We start from the raw sequence: 18153 nt of genomic DNA, 5'->3' as shown, positions 1-18153 counted from the left end.
TGTCACCAGGCCGGGAATCGAACCTGCAACCACCAGCACGAGGACCAAGGCCTCAGCATGTGGGTCGTGCTTTGCCCCTGCGCCACCACAGTGCCCCCCTATTTCAGTGCCCCCCTATTTCAGATATTTAAACAAAAAATCAATTATCGATAGCGACTGATATAAAAATCTCATACAACATATCACAGTCGGCAATCATGATTTGTTTTTCAGCCCTAATAGAAAATTAAATAGAGTACATTTGTTCAAAATAGTCTGTTGAAGGAGAAAGTTTACTGGGAAAAATGTGGAATATTAAGAGAAAATGCGTTTTTAGTAAAAGTTGCATGTTTATAGTCGAGCAGAAACTTCATATGAGCTGAAAGTTGTAAAGACCGAATGGTTGAAATAGAACAAGATAAACAGAGTTTGGACCAAAGAGGTGGGTGAATCTTTTCCAGCGTTCACACCAATAAGACGAAGAAAAAGGGATGCAGCGGACATGGATGGGCAACATGGATGTAAAGTGGTGCAGTTTGGATACGCGTGCGCGCCCCTCTTCCTCTTCCTCCTCCTCCTTTTCATCAACCCCCCCACAGCAGCTCGGACCGCCTTTCTTGCTAATTACAATTGATTTATTATGGAGCAGGTAGCTTATCAGGTGCCTGCCGAAATTACAATGGCTGTCCAAAGGCCGGGAGGGTTTGTGGAAAGAGGGTGGTGGTGGTGGTCAATGTCGAAAAGTAAAATCAATTAGCATTGATTGGCAAAAGGTTCATTTTCCCCACAGAGGATGCAGTCGAAGGGGATTAAACTTCCCTGGCTCCGCGACAACTTTGATGCAACACAATGGTTGCTTTCTCTCCGTTAGCGGTGCATTTAAATAGGTTTTCGGTATCAAAACCGCTGTTTTGCGCTGCACAAACCCGTCTCTCGACGCAGCTGTGGCCAGATTTCAAATCGGGCCTCGGCTACTCAGGTCTGGCTAGGAAACAGATAGCATTGATCAAGTATCACAGAGTGAAATCCCTCACATCTTAATCCTTATCAAGAAACAGATGCAGAATTCAAATAGTTCTGCTTCAGGGCCAAAACGAAGGAAGGAAGGAATGAAGGCTGAGCACAACTCAAAAAAACAAAAGAGACCAACAGTGAATGGGCGACCATGGAAAACATGGGCTGGTTAGCAGTACTGAGATATACACACGTTTACAATCAGTTGCTTTAATGCCAGAAACAAATAAAGGTGCGAGTAAAAAACAAAAATACTGCAAAAGAAATTCTAAAATTTGTTGTCACTTATTCCAGAAAGTGAAACTCATCTACAATATGGATTCATCAAACATAGAGAGCAACATTTCAAGCCTTTATTCCTTGTAATTTTGTTGGCTTACAGAAAGTGAAAACCCAAAATTGAGTGTCTCAGAAAACTGAAATATTACAAAAAAATCAATTAAAAAAAAAACTATATTTCAAAAGGGAGATGTCAGGCTTCTGAAAAAGAAGTCAGGATTGCTTTCATAGTTGCTTTCAGGTCTGCCGTCTCCTGTCTTTTTTGTATTTTTTAAGTAACCTCTAGGCAGTTAAAGGTCATGGGAGTTTGGCTGGTCAATCAAACACAGTACCACCATGGTTATTAAATCATCTCTTGGTACAATTTGCAGCGTGGACCGGTACCAAGTCTTGCTGGAAAATGAAATCAGATGAATGGGTGGCACCATATTTAACGTTTTCACAATATTCTACGTTTCTGAGATGCTGAGTGTTGGGTTTCCATCATATATGAGAGATATTCATCAAAATTACAAGAAAGCTTGTTGCCGACATCTCATCTTAGTAAAACTACTTTCAGTATTGGTCAGAAATATGAGGAGGAAGGAGCTACTATGTGAGAGAAACCTGAGGTCTTACACTTAACTTTTTGTGGAGTATAAAATCCCCTTGTCGGAGAGAATTTCGTTTTTTTTCTAATATTTCTCAGTTCTTGTGCGTTCTGTACTGGTCTTTAAACATGAGCACCCCTCCCCACCTGTTGCTGAGACCTTTTGGTCAGGAGGCTAAAAGAAAGTAGGATTTTTGCTAAGCAACTGTACCATAGCAAAGGGTCTGATTAAGTAACCAGCTTGTTAAAATCCCAGCTGAAGTTCAAAAAGCTATAATGTTCAGAGACATAAGCACTGGATAAAACAACAACAAACAAACTACATTTAGCTCTGGCATTTATTCCATATCTGACTTTGCAATAAAATATAAATACCAAATGTTAATGCATCATTATTAAAACAGTAGGAATCTATATTATTTAGGCAGTGGTCATTCCTCTCTTGTTTTAAACAAAAGCAATTTAGATCATATTTTCATTATACTGTTAAAACTCTGGCATTTTAGCATAATAATAAGGGATAATTTGCTTAACTTCGTTGTTTCCCGTATAAAAGCAGCAAAATAAAACCTTAAAGTGAAAATGGGAGATAAAATCCAGCTGAAGTGAGTCTTACCCTCGATGGCCAGCATGGCTCTCAGCTCCCTGTTGAGCAGCTCGAACCGTCTCTCCAGATCGTGCTCTTTCTCCCTGCAGCAAGTTAGAGCAAAAAAAAAACACACACACACACACACACACACACACACACATAGTTCATCAATATGTTAATGACTAAATCATTAAGTACTTAAAGAAACCTGCAATAAACATCGATTCGGCCACTCGCCCGAACCTTCTCCTGCCTCGCATTAATCTACTGCACATGACTGATACTGGTGGCGCTCTCACACAGCCCTGGGTCAAAGTGTTTGCGAAGAAGAAACGAGGAATTAAAGGGAAGTGCGGTGACAGGTACGCGTTTTAGCGTGTGTGTGTGTGTGACTTAAATTGAATTCTTCCCTCTTTCAGCCATATTAAAAAATGAGCTAATTCAGCCCCTAATAGAATTTGTCCTTCACAGCCGCCTTTTCTCCTCGGCCCCATAAAGAGAGAACAGAAAGGGCTAATAATCAGCCCTTCTGTCAATTGGCCACTTTAAAAGCCTCCCCTTTCCCACGATATAATGTGATTATGAATACTTCAATCTCCCAGCCACTCACTCTCTTTGAAATCCTGCAAATGAAGAAAAAGCCAATGTGTGTGTGGCTGCGCTAAGTGTGTGTGTGTGTGGGTGTGTGTGCACGCGTCTCCACCTGTCGCAACTGACCACATACAAAGAGACTAGAGATAGAGTGGTGATTGCCACATTTCTATTGATTTCATATCCTTTCCACATGTAAATCAATGAGCGGATAGACAGAGCGGCTGAATGGAGTCGCGAGGACAACACCGGCATCCTGCGGCTTAAACGGGTTTCATCCGGTGGGTTTGACAACGGGGGGAGATGCTTCCAGGTTTCTAGTGTGTGCGACGCATAGATATGCAGGAGGAGGGAAGGGGTACGTACAACAGAGAGAGCTGGTTCTGTCTCCTGATCAAGGCGTTCTTCTTGTTGACCAGCATGAACCACTCCTGCATCATGGCCTCTTCCTCCTCCTTGTTGTTTCCTGAAAAGAAAAAAAAAACAAAAAAAAAAACAAACTTAATCAATCAATCAATCAATCATTTGGAAGCATCACAACTTGCAAAATCTTTGTAAAACAGACCCAGCAATGGCATAGCAATCATAGGAGGAGAGTCACAGTTGAGGCATGCACAGAGCAAGTGGAGCAAGAGTTCATCAGAGCTGAACGTCCTGAGCGAAACACTCATGAGATTTTAGGACACACAGCACAAATTGATTGCTTACATAGACATATGCACCAAAACCAGTCTCACTGCACTCTCTGATTCAGTCTTTGAGGAAAACTGGAGGAAAAAGTGAAGGAGTTTAACTATCTCACTTGAAAAGGTGTGGATGATAAAACACCCTCTTCCACCATGGGTGTGATGCCCATGCGATGGATAAACCTACAACAGACTTGGTGTGTTGGATCTCTTTCTGCATCTGAGCATACCTCTCGTCTACGTTCCCACCGCGTCGACGGCTTCAGTCAGGGTGGGATTAACTTAGCGATTTAGCGCCTTTAAAGAGCAAAGCCTCTCACTGTAGAGCAATACATCTCCCACCAATCACTCAGCGGGCATTAAAAATAAACAAACAACAACAAGACTCTGGTGACTCTCTGGCATTCGGTGGGACGCCTTCTCAGCTCACAAAGAGCTAGCATAGCTTAGCTGCATGGCTACTGTAAGCTTCACCCATGCCTGGGGCTAAAGCTCCACGCGGTAACTTTCTTACAAGATGCAATGGGTCGCGAACAGCTGATGCAGACAAAGCACGCTGAATGGAAACCCTGAGACGATTTCAATCGTGTCCCGCAACAGCTTTTGAAAAACATAATCCTTCAGGAGTGAAAGTGATCCAAAGGATGCTACAGGATAAGCAGGAATTGACATAAAACATATAAACCTCTTCTATCAGCCAGAAATGGCATTTGAGAATATGATTTCAATATTTTGTATTTTTCTTTCAGGTTTGGACAACTGATTCCAAATTGTTCTGACTGTATTCTGTAAATGGAGTTACAGGTTATTTGTCAAAATAACAAAAGTTGATGATTTTCATTGACACTAACACATGCTGTTTTTATCTTAATTATGTGAAGCACTTTGAAATGCCTTGCTGCTGAAATGTGCTATACAAATAAAATTTGATTGATTGATTGATTTAAAAAAAAAGGAGGAACTGTCAGTTTTGCAACTGATTGTACTGTATTTGGCAAATTATTGGTGCATCTCTGGCTCAAACCAATTGTGAATGTAACGTGACTCCGCATCGACTGTTTGCTGATGTCAAGGTATGAAAACATTTTAAATTTTCAAAAATGCTACAGTTTCATAGTATGCTGTCTCTGTTACAGTTTTTAAAATCTATTTAATGAGAAGTCAGGGTAGCTGGAGTAAACTTTGTGGATCGGTTCATGCACACTGCCGGTCAGCTGGCTGAAAGAAGGATAAGAAAAATGACAAATGTGAACGCTTGGAAATATTTCTGGTCATGCAAAATAAAAAAATATCCCACTCATCCCACTGGAATTGTAAAACTTTCTGAACAAAATAGTTAAAATCTGAGTCAAACTTGTTACAAAATAAAATTTGGTGGCTGCCAAAAAACAACAAAAAAACCCCAATCTAAATAAGATACCAGAGTTATTTTTGGTCAGTCCCTGTATGCACACCGCTGTTCATCACTAGGCACAGCGAGTATTGGGCCACAGCTTTACTGATGACAAAAGGAGGACGTGTGGATTTGTGTGCGGACACCGGTGAGTGTGTGGACATTTGTGATACACTGAGCCAGCAGACGTATGTAATTTCATTTAGGAGGAAAAGGGAGCGGAGGAGTGAGAGGAAAGAAAAAAAAAAGAGAATGAAAAGGAAGCTTCAGGATTTAAGCGGAATCGGGGGCTCGTGGATTACTGTAGTCAACTTTGAAATGGACGACACTCGGAGGGGGGATAAAGCCTGTGCTGACAGGTCATTGTGCTGCCTCGAAGTCAAATAAAACAAGCAAATAATAATGGCAAATATTAAGCTCCTGTGACATTGTGGCGAGGCGGGTTGGAAGACGCGGGGGGATTATAAAGCTATATCCCCCACCGCTAGCCAGCCAGCAGCTACCAGCCAAACACCCGGCGCATTTCATGAAGACGGGGAGGGGAGGGGGAGCGAGGGAGGTCAAAGGAAAAGTGGGATAAAGGGGAGGAGGAGGAAAAGAAAGGTTAAGAGAAAGGAGAAAGAGAGCGGGGTAGAAGGAGGAGAGAGATGCGAGGGGTGAGCTGCACAGCATCCTCCTCTCCAGGGTTGACCTCTGAACTCCAGAGGCCACCTGACTCTTAAAGAGACAGAGTTTCATTGGGCAAAGATGGTCACACCTTAACTTTTCATTCTGTCACGACGTGTGAACCAAAAGCTGCGGTTCAAAGACATGATGTGTTCAGGCACCAGCTGGTGGAGAGGTCGTCTCAGGATGCTAACCTGATGACAGACACTGTGGTTTCACTGAATGAGCAATGTAACGATGATTCCTGCTGAAATACATGATTGTTCCAGGAGGGAAATAAGTATTGAACACATCAGTATTTTTCTTAGTTTAAATATTTATTTTACGCATGTAAATAAAATTGAATTACTCCGCAAATGAAGTTATGCGTGAAAAAATTTGAATGATGTGACGGTAAAGATGTGCAATGTAAAAAGACAAGAAAGCAGCTCAAGTTTGTCATTATTTAGAAATCCTTCCTTTTGCTATGTGATATTAGCTGGTGTAATATTAATGGAGAGGCTTTACATAGGTTTCCCAAGAAGTGGTAAAATTGAATGGTCCAGTGAGCGACACTGGAGTCATAATCTATAAGTGCAGAACCACCATCTCACCATAACCCAACCAGACCCCCTCATAAGATTCTGACAGAAAAGTCAAAAGATTAATCTAAAGAGCTGTCCAAGCACTGTGGAGAAGTCTGAGAGCAACAGAAACACCTGGAAATACTCAACAGGTAGTTTATCCCAAGAAAACAATAAATAATTCCCTCAACAGCAGCAGTTTCTGTTCTGACTCAATGTATTAGACTCCACTGCTGAAGAATCAGCATGTTGAAGGTTGCCGATTTAAGTTTGTTGCAGGAAAATTGGACAAGCCAGTGAAGTGCAGGGAGAATATAATCTGGATTTGATAACGCCAAAAAATTATTTTTTGGATTTGGAGGGAGAGTGGTTCTGGACCTCATCCCCAAAACACCATGTCAGAAGTGATGACGTGGTGTTTTGGGGCTAGCAGATTTTTGTAAAATCTGTTAGCTCTAGCAGATTTTACATAACTGGAAGAAAGATGAAGGGAGAAATGTACTGGAGCTTTCTGAGGAAGAACCAAACCTGGATTTCCAAGCAAGACAATAGTTTCCTATACACAGTCAAGAAAACTTTAGTTTCAGATAAAGGAAGTGAAATGACCAGAATGACCCAGTGAGTCACGTAGTGGATCCACCTGGTAATCTCTGGAAAGAACTTAAGAGTGTTTAGAAAGGAGCCCTAAGACCTAAGTAGACCTTTATTCCAGTATGACACATATTCTGCGCCATACACTAGCACAGAATATGTAAAGCTTATTCTGCACTAAACAGTTTTACTAGTTTTTTTCAATAGAAATATTATTTTTTATAGAAACTTTAAAAACACTATGATTCAGTATATTTTAATTAGTTTTAGTTACCAACTGTAAAATTCTAAATTCAGAAAGGAAAGGAAGAAAATGCATGCAACTATTTAGAATCACAAAATATTTAAACCAAACCATGTTTTATGAGAAACGTCCGAAACAATCAACGCTCCAATAATGGCAGGCAGTCAGAGTCCAACATAAATATGCATCAACAAGCTGAAACCAAAATGGGCTTCTCTGTATATTCAGAGAAGGAAAACTGCTGAATGTTGTTTTGTATGAAGACAAATGGTGTAAATTTCCCTGGCAGCCAGTGCTGACACTGTGTCTGTGAATCCAGCCTTGGCCCTGAGACACTGTGGATCCATGCTGGCTCTCAGGGGGCCATCTTGGATCAAAGCATCTGCCACTTTGGCAGGTTGCAGTCTGGATCTCGCTGCTCGCCTTATACGCCACATCTCAGCGCTCAACATGGAGCGGGAACAGGCCAAACTCTGCTGAGGCCGAAGTATTAAAACTGGCACAGATACAATGTTTGATCAGAACATCAAAGGCTGGGTGAAATATGCCTGATGGAGATACACAGGGTTTCCTCACCTACAGGAAAATGTATCATGTTTTATATCGTGTTCAGAGTTAGCTCCGCTATCAATGTGGTGAAGATACAATCAACACACACACACAGCTGAGATACAACTGATACACATATTCCAACAACTCCTATCTGATCGCCTGCCTCCCTCTTCCCTTGTTTCACTCACTCACACAATCACATTTGGGATACAATCACACAAACTAAGATATGTGGATAGAGATCCTCAAGGCAACAAGAAAAGGCTGGTTTACACATCTCTGTGTGTTTGAACAATATGAGAGATGGTAAAAGGGTAAAAGAGGAATGAAGGAAAAAACAAAAGGTAAAAAACAGTGAACCTTTAGATATTGACAGCCATCTCAGCTACAATGCCATTTAACTGGGGCTGCTGCTCGGCTTCAATGGCAGGGTTCATTGAATCCATCAAAATATTATTGTTAGCTCTAATTGTACAGAACAAACTATTAGCAATACCACAGAATTTGCTCAGTAGTGTTGATGTACATTTGACAGTAAATACAGATTGACCTGAATGTAACAAATTCTTGCTCATTTCTCTTTGGAGAGCCTCTAAAGTTCCTTCAGGTTGGGTGGGTCCAAAGCAAGTTCCTGTTCCGTCTAGAGATGTTCAATAGGATTCAAGTCTAGGATCTGGCTCGTTCACAGAGTCGTCCATATGTCCTTCCTTTGATGTCTTGGAGGTTTGCTGGGTGTCGTCTTGTTGGATAACAAACCATTGCCCCAGTCTGAATTTAAAAATGCTCCTGAATGTCCATAACTAAATTCATCTTCAGTTCTTTGCTAACTTTACTCTTGGTTACTGTTGATGGAAACTTCCCCACAACATGATGCTGGCCCCACCATGAATGATTTGCCTAAGTGAGGAATGTTGCATGGTTTCCTCCAAACAGGATGCCTGGTATTCATGCCACATAGTTCAATCTGGTCTCATCAGACCAGAGAACTTTATTTTTCAAAGTTTTAGAGTTCTTCAGGTGACTTTTGGCAAAGTCGGGCCAGGCTGCCTTTTACTAAGACATGGGTTTTCTCTGGCAGCTCTACCATACATGTCTGGTTGGTGAATTTCTGTTGAGATGGTTGTATTTCTAGAAGGATGTCTTTCAAACAATGCTGCTTCTTCACCTTCTTGAGAAAGGCCCTTCTCACCCGATCGCTCATTTTAGATAGCTACTCAACTCTAGGAAGAGTCCTGCTGGTTTCAAACAGTTTCTGTCTACAGATTATCAAGGCCAATCAGCTCATTGGGATCTTCAAACCAGCAGAAGACTTTCTGTACCGTCCCCCAAGTTTATGCCTTGAGAAAATCCTGTCTCTTGAGAACAGACAATTCCTTTGACTGTGGCACAATTTACAGACCAGTGTGCCTTTACAAATCAACTGGACTTAAAACATGTGGACTCCAACTGAGCTGTACAAACATCTCAAGTATGATCAGTGGAAACAAGATCCACATAAGTTCAAATTTGAGCTTCATGACAAAGGCTGTGAACACTGGTGGATGTGATTAGATACTTTGAATATATTGTTTTGAGAGAAAAGGGTAAATCAATCTACTAGCGGTATGTGGCAAAGCACCTAGACTGGGTTCAATAAATGGCTCCGGCAAACACCTAAATAGAAATGTTTGGCATACCAGTGCAACCAGTTAGGCTGGAGTTCTGTTATAGGTTAGCTTACCAATGAGCTGCTTTTGATGGATTACAGAAATGGTCTTGAAAATTTTCTCATCTTAATTTGGTCTTTGCCTGAAACTAATTCTGGCTGAAGAACTCAATAATGACCCAATTTTATTTCACCGATTGAGTCCACAGTGCGTTTAAAGTTCCCTGATATTCCCTAGAGATCTTGATGGCATAAATTCCAACATGATTTCTAGGTTTGGTAGAGAAATAGGTCCACAGTACCCTCCACATCCACAGTGAGAATGAGTTGCTTTGCCATGTTCTCTTTTCTTGTTTCACGCCAAATGCACCAAGGGTTTTTGTTGCTGTAAAGCTAAACTTGGTCTCATCTGATCAAACCACACAGCTCCAGTTTCAAGTGGCAGCAGAGTTGCGCGAACTCCACAAACTTATGCTTGTTAGGCCAGAAAAGACATTTTCCAGGGAATATGGTGTCAAATTATCATAATCTCAAGACGCAGCTTTGTTGAAATCATCCAACAGTGGGCTTCTGAGATTTAACTTCCCTCATCACGCTGCTCATTGGGCCTGGTGACAAGATAAAGACAGGTCCATGCTCAGCATGGCAGCTAAAATAAATGGACCTGTGTGTCACGTCACATTTACATCCTTGGGAAACAGGAAGTGATGGATAACTTCCTAACCTCCTAGAAACCGTGATCAATTTAAACAAAGAACAAATTATAAAATGCTTCAGCTATGGTTATTTAAAGGGATTAGGGGAAACAAAAATTGTGGCATGTGTAATTTAGCAGATTTTTTTCCCATTAGATGTGACAACTTCCAACAAAACACGTTTCAGAGATCAACACTTTGACCATTTAGCTGCTGTGCAGCTTGTTAAACATTAAATCGTCTTAGGATCCACATTAACTGATCAAATATGAACTACAGTAACTTGATGAATCTTGTATCTGTCCCTCAAAGGTCTTTTGGAGAACAGGAAAATGAGTGGAACAGAAAGAGAAACATTAAAAGCTGTGATCACAGCACATTTATCTCATTCCTTATCCCACCATTTTGTTATTTAATCCAATAGCTGCTAATCCAATTTGTCTATCAGACATTTATAAAGGCAGGGAGAGGGAGGAGATAAAGCCGAACTTGTCTTGTGTGTTCAAGCCACCCTTCCCAGTTGTAGATTATTTAAGGGCCAGAGCCGCACTTGTGCCTCTCCCACCGTTCTCTTCCATTAGTGTGTCGGGCCCCGGCTGATATCAACGGGGGATCGGCGAAGATGAAAGCCAAACACGTATAAAGGGAAAATGAGAAAAAGGAGGAATAAAAAGAACAGGATGAACATTGTTTCCTGTGATTAGGTAAGAGCTCGTTAAAAGGCTGTCACTGCGCCGACGTGAATATGCATGATGGGCCGGCCTAATCAGAGGAGGCACCAAGAGGGGGGGGTGTGATGTTTAAGGAGCCTGGCGAAGACTTGATTTAATTAATGAGAGGAGAGCAGCGTCTTGCTAACAGAGAGCAGCAGAGGTTAGGGAGCTCCATGATTCAGATTTAGAGTTTCACATCAGTTTGATTTAATCTTTCTTACTGACACGTTTAAAATGCCAAATCACAATATAATCTACAATTCAAAGCAACGCAGGAAAGTCCGACAGCAGGTACAACTTCTGCAACATTAAACCAGAGTTGTGTGGAAGAATCAAGCTGCTCGTTCTCGTCCACGTTGCACATGTGATTTCCTCGGCTTTCTCCACTGCTCTCCACTCAAGTGCTGCTGAGAGCTTTTTTTTTATTTTCCAGGGGAGTCTTGGACGAGGCCTTTTTTATCCGTCCTGAATGGGACAATAGTCCCGGAGCATAGAGCAGATTCCTGCTTTATTGAACCTGTGTATAATGTCTGCTGAATAGAACACATTAACCGATTCATGCTCGCACCTCTTCCCCCCTTCCACCCCACACACAGAAAGAGGAGAAAAGTAAAACTGAGGGGGGGGAAAAAAGAGTGAAAAAAAAACCTCCTCTCACACTGTGGGACAATGAGTGCCTTTTCCACTGGTGTCATTTGTCAACCACTGCTTGCTTTATAACTCACAAAGGAGGCGGAGATATGAGAGAACAAGACAAGTAAGTGGTTCGAGAAATATAGATTTAGTTTTAAGCTATGGTTTTATATTTGTTTTCAATTAAACATATAAGGTGTAGCTCAGTTAAAGATATATAAGTTCAAAGGTGTTTCACACTGTTATGAAAAAAGTCAGATTAGGATTTTGGGATAAGTGTAAGTGACGTGAATCGGTTAATAGACAAAAACTTTCCTTGATTAAAATATATTTTCCAGGCACAGAGTGCCATTTTATACCACAATATAACCATGTTACCTTTAGTTATAAAAATGCTGTGTGTATCAAAAATAACTTAAATGTAACTCAATTTGGCACCATAGCCATATGACGCCTTGAAATTGGGCTTCTGTCTCTTTAAGAACATTCTACTCTTTCCTCTGCATTCAGGAAGTCATCACAACGAGGTTTCTCCATGATGCCGTTTACAAACGTTCTTAGGACCATTGGACTGAGAAGTAGTTCCTGTGATGGGCTCAGCAGATGTGCAGCTCTGCCAGGTGTTTGCTAATTACTGCTGCCGCTAGTCTTGAGGAACCGAGTGTGGTTATATGACACGGACACTGAAGCTCCAAGATGGAGCTTTGTGTAAAAAGTCTGCTTTGTGAGTGTAGGCTTTATGCACCCACATGGCTAAATGGTAAATAGTCTGAACTCGCATTGTGCTTTTCCAGGCATACAGACAGTTTTACACTAGAGCCACATTCACCCATTTCACACTGACAAATGCCATACATTCATAAACCCGTATGCAAGTTTAGAAAACCAAACGTGGGGTTAAAGTGCCTTCTCCTATCACATGTTGATTTCTCCCATCAACATGTGATAGCAGAAATCTAACCTACAACCTTCTGATTGCAAGACAACTACTCTACTCTCCAGATTAGATTCAAGAATTTAATGGAAGTGAAAGATCAACTCTCAAATGTAAATGTTCTCTCACTTATAATGTATTGTTAGACTCAATTATAAGTTTTCATCGAGTACAATACTTTTGATTACAGAGGATGTTAGAAAATGCCATAATCTATGAGCAGGATGGGGTAAATTAGTTTCTTTATGTCTCTCTTTGGAAACGTGAGATGGATTTAATACTCCTAATGCTTCCATCTTTCTTACCTGCAGTATCACACCTCTTTGCTCTCGTGTGTGGACTATCCAACTAATAGAGAAACAGAAGCAAACACCCATGAACCTGAGCAAACACATTTGACCAGAAAGCTAACACTAGATCAGCCTCCAGACACCTCTCATTCCTCCTCCTCTGATGTCTAGGCGGGGCTCAAGCAAACAGTTCACAGACTCCGGAGATGAACAGAGTTCACACTCAAACTGAGGTAAACATTTCCTCCTGTTCAATAAACACAGAGAAAAGGTGTGTTTGTTTTCTTTCATCCATTCCACACTCTTGTACATTTTCTCAATTAAATTTGCATTTACAACACTTTACCATTACGTTTTTAAATGTTATAATAATTGTGCTCCGATTGGAAGAACGAATAAAAAAAAAAAAACACACACACACACAACCAATCCTAAAATATTTCTGTATTTGTCTCTCAGCCAGCCAAGTTGTGACAATCAAACACAGACCTCGGCTCGCCTCAGTCCACCGGTCTCTCCACCCCACCTTCCCTCCAGTCCATCAAATTGTGTTTTTGCCACAAATCAATAAACATTATCACAGAGTGGCAGACTATGGGCTAGTGGAGGCAGCCTTTGCCTGTTAAAGCTGAGACCGCCCTGTCTCTATCCACAGACTGAGAGCGAGAGACGGCCAGAAAAACAACACAAACACACACACAAGTGAGAAAACAGGAGAAAACTAGAAATGCAATCAGTGGACACATTCTATAGAAGTCCACATTTTAACATATTTTCAGGGTCAGCAGACAAAGTTATTTTAAAAAGAAGCTGTGTTTTGTAGACTTGTTGAGACATGTCTACCGTTCATTCTCACTGTGAGAGAGCAAGACTTTTATCCATCTGAACTCTTTGCCTTATGTTGTGGACCAACCTGGACTAGGAAATGTTGGCAAGCAAGTTGGAAATGTCAGAGTTAAGGTAAGGATTTACATTCTATAGAATGTATTTACAAAACAAGACCTTTTTAATGCAACCTCAAGTCAAATTTAAGAGTGTAAAAACAAAAAAATAGGGTATGGTCACATTGAATACGTCTCTTAGCACAGAATGGGCCAAACCCCGCATGGCTTAGGAACAGAGGTGATGTAGTGATACAGATATTTTGCACCAAAATACATTAATCTCTGGGACACAGAACTTCCTTGACAATATCATGAGTGGACAGGTTTCTACTTGCATTTAATTAATAAATATGTCACCTTCAGATATCTGGAAACTGTACCTGAGGAAGAATCAGTTATTTCTCTTCCTGTTATCTTGTCTGGTATTTATTGATTTTTTTCCCATGCCACACAAGAAAGCTGTGAGTTAGAGGTGTTGCCATTGCCATAAAAAGCGTCCACAGGTGTGCCAACATATCAATTAACTGTAATCGCAATCTGACAAAGCAGTAACATAATTGTCCTGGTTTTCACAAATTGCTTTAAGGAATATAAAGTCAACTTCTTCAAAAATCTGTATCTCTCTTGATCTGATTATTCTAACAGGCCTAAACCAGGAAATGTTTTCTCTGATTTAGTCTGAAAACATATTTGAAAGCTGTTCTATTTCTTCCTCTATTAGTATACAAAGAATTTGCTTAATATGGAAGCCGCAAAACTTCATGAAACCCACTGTATTGAACTTCGACTTGAAATCTTGGTTGGGATATCTCTGAGGAAAACTCCATACATTTTCTCAGGAGCAGAATACAAAAAACAGAGAGAAATGCTAACAGGGAGACATGTTTGGTGATTGGTGTGATATTTCTCACACCTCTGCAAACAGAAACACAGCAGAAAACAAAGCGTGGCGAAGAAGTGGTGAGGAGTTCAACGGACCGCACTGTTGCCACTCAACGTCAATTAGACATTAAAAGCAAAATAAATGAGTCTAAAGTCGACAGCGACTTTAAACCTTTCCTCCCACATTAGGTATCACAACTCTATGCCTGTCAGTTCGCCTCAGCTTGAACACCAGAAAGCCCCGCTCTCTCCAACGCTCAACACAAACCATTTAACGGAGCTCTAAATAAGATGATTTACGACCTGTCCCCACTTAGCCTTAGGCTGAAAAAGGAAAATCAAGAGGCTTGTAATACACCATTTCTCAATTACCTTCCTCATTATTGTCACCAGTGTTCATTACTACTATTATCTGTCCTTCTGCTTCACTCCCCACTTTAGGCTGGCTGCAGCCGTAGTTGTCACGTTGGATGGAGAAGAGGCAGGAAAGCGGCAGAATCGAGAGCTTTTTTTTTTTTTTTGCAAGGCCGGGGCACTTCAGGTAATTAATATAGCAAGAGGGGGCAGATGAGGAGACGGAGAGGATGTGAGCATCGGCTCGGCTGTGTGTGTGTGTATTTTCTTTTTTAGCAGAAACGCCTGATATGGGAGCTCACCTGCCGATACCCCCTAAAAGGTATTTCATTAGCGAGGCTTTTACCATACAAGCAGAGCAACAAAGCCTTGGCTACGCCTGTCTCCACTTTAACTCGACAGGGCCCTCCAGGACGTCTGGAGCCGTGTGTGGGAAGAGCTAAGAAGAGTGGAGGAGCCGAGAAGAGAGGCTATCCCCGTTCATAATCTGATGACAAAAGGCAAAAAGGCATCATCCTATTACCAGCGTGATCTTCAGCAGCTAGCGCTAGCTCCTTTCCACGGGGGTTCTCTTTATTATTAAAGGCGAGTGGGTGATAGGGAGCCGGCGCCTTTCTATTAGCTCTGGGACGAGAGCGGGTAAGAGAGGAGGACCCATGCTGCTATCCTGTTTGGAGTCTCTCTCCTCATTTTTCAGAATCAAGATACTTTATTTAGACCACAGCTTAACATCCATTTGGAAGCGTTTTATGACTTATTCACATGTGGCTTCTTAACAACAGACATGTCTGGGATCAGTCCTGAATGATGACGTATTTCAGTCATTGGGAAAAAATTAGAAAAAAATTAGGTTCAGGTTGTGACTTTCAATCACATCGTCTTGGTAAAACAGAACCACAATCAAAATGTTGACACAAGGTTTCTGAAGATCTCGCCAAACACAGGAGAAATGCTCAAAAGAAAAGTGGACAAAGAATAAACTGAGACAGGAGAACTCTCCTCCCTGCATTTCAAAATGTTCTAATTCTTTTGTTCGTGATCTGGATATTTTTCATCTCCTGTGTGTGTGACGCCACCTTCTGAGCTGGAGTGTTACTGTTCCTGTTGGGTCATAACCAATGAGATCGCATAAAACCTGTGGATTTTCCATAGAGACTCATTTCATGACGGATCTTTTGTTTAAAGGCATTTTTGTTCTACTGCAAGGTAAAATAACTAACGTCCAATGACTTGTATGACTTCAGAGTTTGTCTATGAATTCCTAAGTAGTTGAGAAAGTAAGTTCACATCCAGCATCATATCCATCCATTTTCTTTACACCCTTGTCCCTTAGTGGGGTCGGGAGGGGTGCTGGTGCCTATCTTCAGCTAACGTTCCGGGTGAGAGCCGGGGTCACCTGGACAGGTTGCCAGTCTGTCGCAGGGCAACACAGAGACACACAGGACAAACAACCATACACACACTCACACCTACGGACAATTTGGAGAGGCCAATTAACCTCAGCATCATATCACGAAGAGCAATTTATCACATTATCTTCAAAACACAAAGATCTCCAAGATTCTTCTGAGTGCATATGCTAATAACTAGAAAAATAGGAAATGGGTCTAAATGTTTTTAGATTAAAACAATGCAAAAAATACCCTGTTCTCCAAAAACAATCCTATTCATAGTTGATTTAATTTTTACAGTAGTCATGCAGGTCCACTAGAGACTATTCACCAAGTGAGTGAGAGGAGAGACACTGAATGAAGGATTGAGGATTTAGTTGTTTTTTCTTTTTTTTCTAAAGGATTCTGTCTTCCGCTCAGCGGGGGTGCTTTCCCATTGCCTGAGGTTACACAGGAGGATTGTGGGAAATAAAAGCAGTCAAGGGAGCACTTTTCAAGAACTGCAAATTCAGACATGCTAATCAAAACAAGCTGTCGCCAAAGAGAAGTCTTGGTTTCATTAGATAAAGTAACGTATAAATCTGGGACCAATTAAATATCATGCAGGAAATGAAGACATTTGAGCCTCAATTCTTTGTTAAAACTTGTAATCACTAATGAGTCGTACGAGAAATGACCAAACGCTGTGATTTACCTGAATGCTGAAACCATCTAAACCCCTCAGGTGATCTGAAGCAGCTTTATTTAGCAGAACAGCAGCACAAGTTGGATTAACAGTTTCTACCTGTGGAATGGGATTCTCTATGATCTGATAGAGGTAGAGCTTTAAACGTACGAACATCACAATGTGAGTAACATTGTGCATGTTTGTGTAGACATAGACATGCTATGCAAACGACATATACAAATTTGTATATGTACTCCTGTACGGGAGACTATTCCAGGAGAATAGTCTCCTCTATTCTCTCCTGTACAGGAAGTACGAAGCCACCACAAATGATCAGGATGAGCTTAAAAGTGACAGACTTTAAGGCTCAGATTTTGATGCTGTAACCAGACACATGGTTCGACTTATGGCAGAGCAACATGGGTTAAAACTAACCAATACTGTTTGTTTTAACAGTATGGGTTAGGATTTTTTCATACCAGATCTGATTTAAATAGATTCGTTTCTCATTTTATTTTCCAAAACAAGAAATCACAAATGTCAAAGTATTTTCCAAAAGTGGCTGTTATTTCCCTTCTGCAAGTTGTACAACAGAGTACTAGAGCCAGGCTCAGAGAAATGTTGTTTAATTACGAGAATATAGTCATAATATTAGCAGAATAAAGACGCAATTTTACGATTACGTCTTGAAATTACGAGAAAAGTTGCTTAACTGAAAAAGGCTTGTAGAGTTATCCAACAGGCCAGCTTAGTTCGTGCAGTTCTTTCTTCAAAACAGACTCAGTCGTTTGCTCAATCGCTTCAAAATCCTGCAGCCAATAATGATTTTATTATGGTGTGAAAGCAATGCTTCAAATGTATTAACTTATCTTTACAACCAATACCAAAATATAACTTCACGAAATGCTCAACATTCCTCATGTTTGTTATTTTTTATGTAGGAGTTCTCATAAATTGATGACTTTACTCTAGTAATATTAACACCTTATTTTCACATTATTTCCACTTTATTGTCACACATCTATATTCTTGTAATACTATGACTTTATTCTTGAAATTAAAGAATTACAAAATTTTTGGCTAGTAATATTCCATCATAGAGTGGACCTGAATTCAAAGTCCAATTAAATAGAAGCTGTAAATCAAACTTATCAAACAAGATGGCGTGCTGACATCACTCTCAACTATGGAGGCTCAAAGAGTGAATTGGTGAAAAGTAAAGAAAAAAAATACAGATTTTGAAAAAATTAAACCTTCAAAGAGCAAAACTATGATAAATTTATAAAATTGATAAATCACCCTGCCCTAGATCTACTGTCCTACCTAGGA

At 40.7% G+C, this 18153-nt stretch overlaps 1 protein-coding gene across 1 annotated transcript in view; it reads right to left on the bottom strand.

The window, feature by feature from the left end:
- Positions 1-18153, bottom strand: part of ehbp1 (EH domain binding protein 1) — a 159071-nt gene that overhangs the window by 8014 nt on the left and 132904 nt on the right. The window contains exons 23-24 of the mRNA XM_017309054.1: positions 3408-3507; positions 2478-2551 (exon numbers count right to left, since the gene is read on the bottom strand). Of these exons, the coding sequence (XP_017164543.1) occupies positions 2478-2551; positions 3408-3507 (174 nt within the window). The remainder of the gene's footprint in view (positions 1-2477; positions 2552-3407; positions 3508-18153) is intronic.

Source organism: Poecilia reticulata, linkage group LG15 (assembly GCF_000633615.1).
Source record: "Poecilia reticulata strain Guanapo linkage group LG15, Guppy_female_1.0+MT, whole genome shotgun sequence".
Classification (NCBI taxonomy): domain Eukaryota; kingdom Metazoa; phylum Chordata; class Actinopteri; order Cyprinodontiformes; family Poeciliidae; genus Poecilia; species Poecilia reticulata.
The sequence above is the reverse complement of the archived record's forward strand: the minus strand, read 5'-3'. Positions and strand labels throughout refer to the sequence as shown.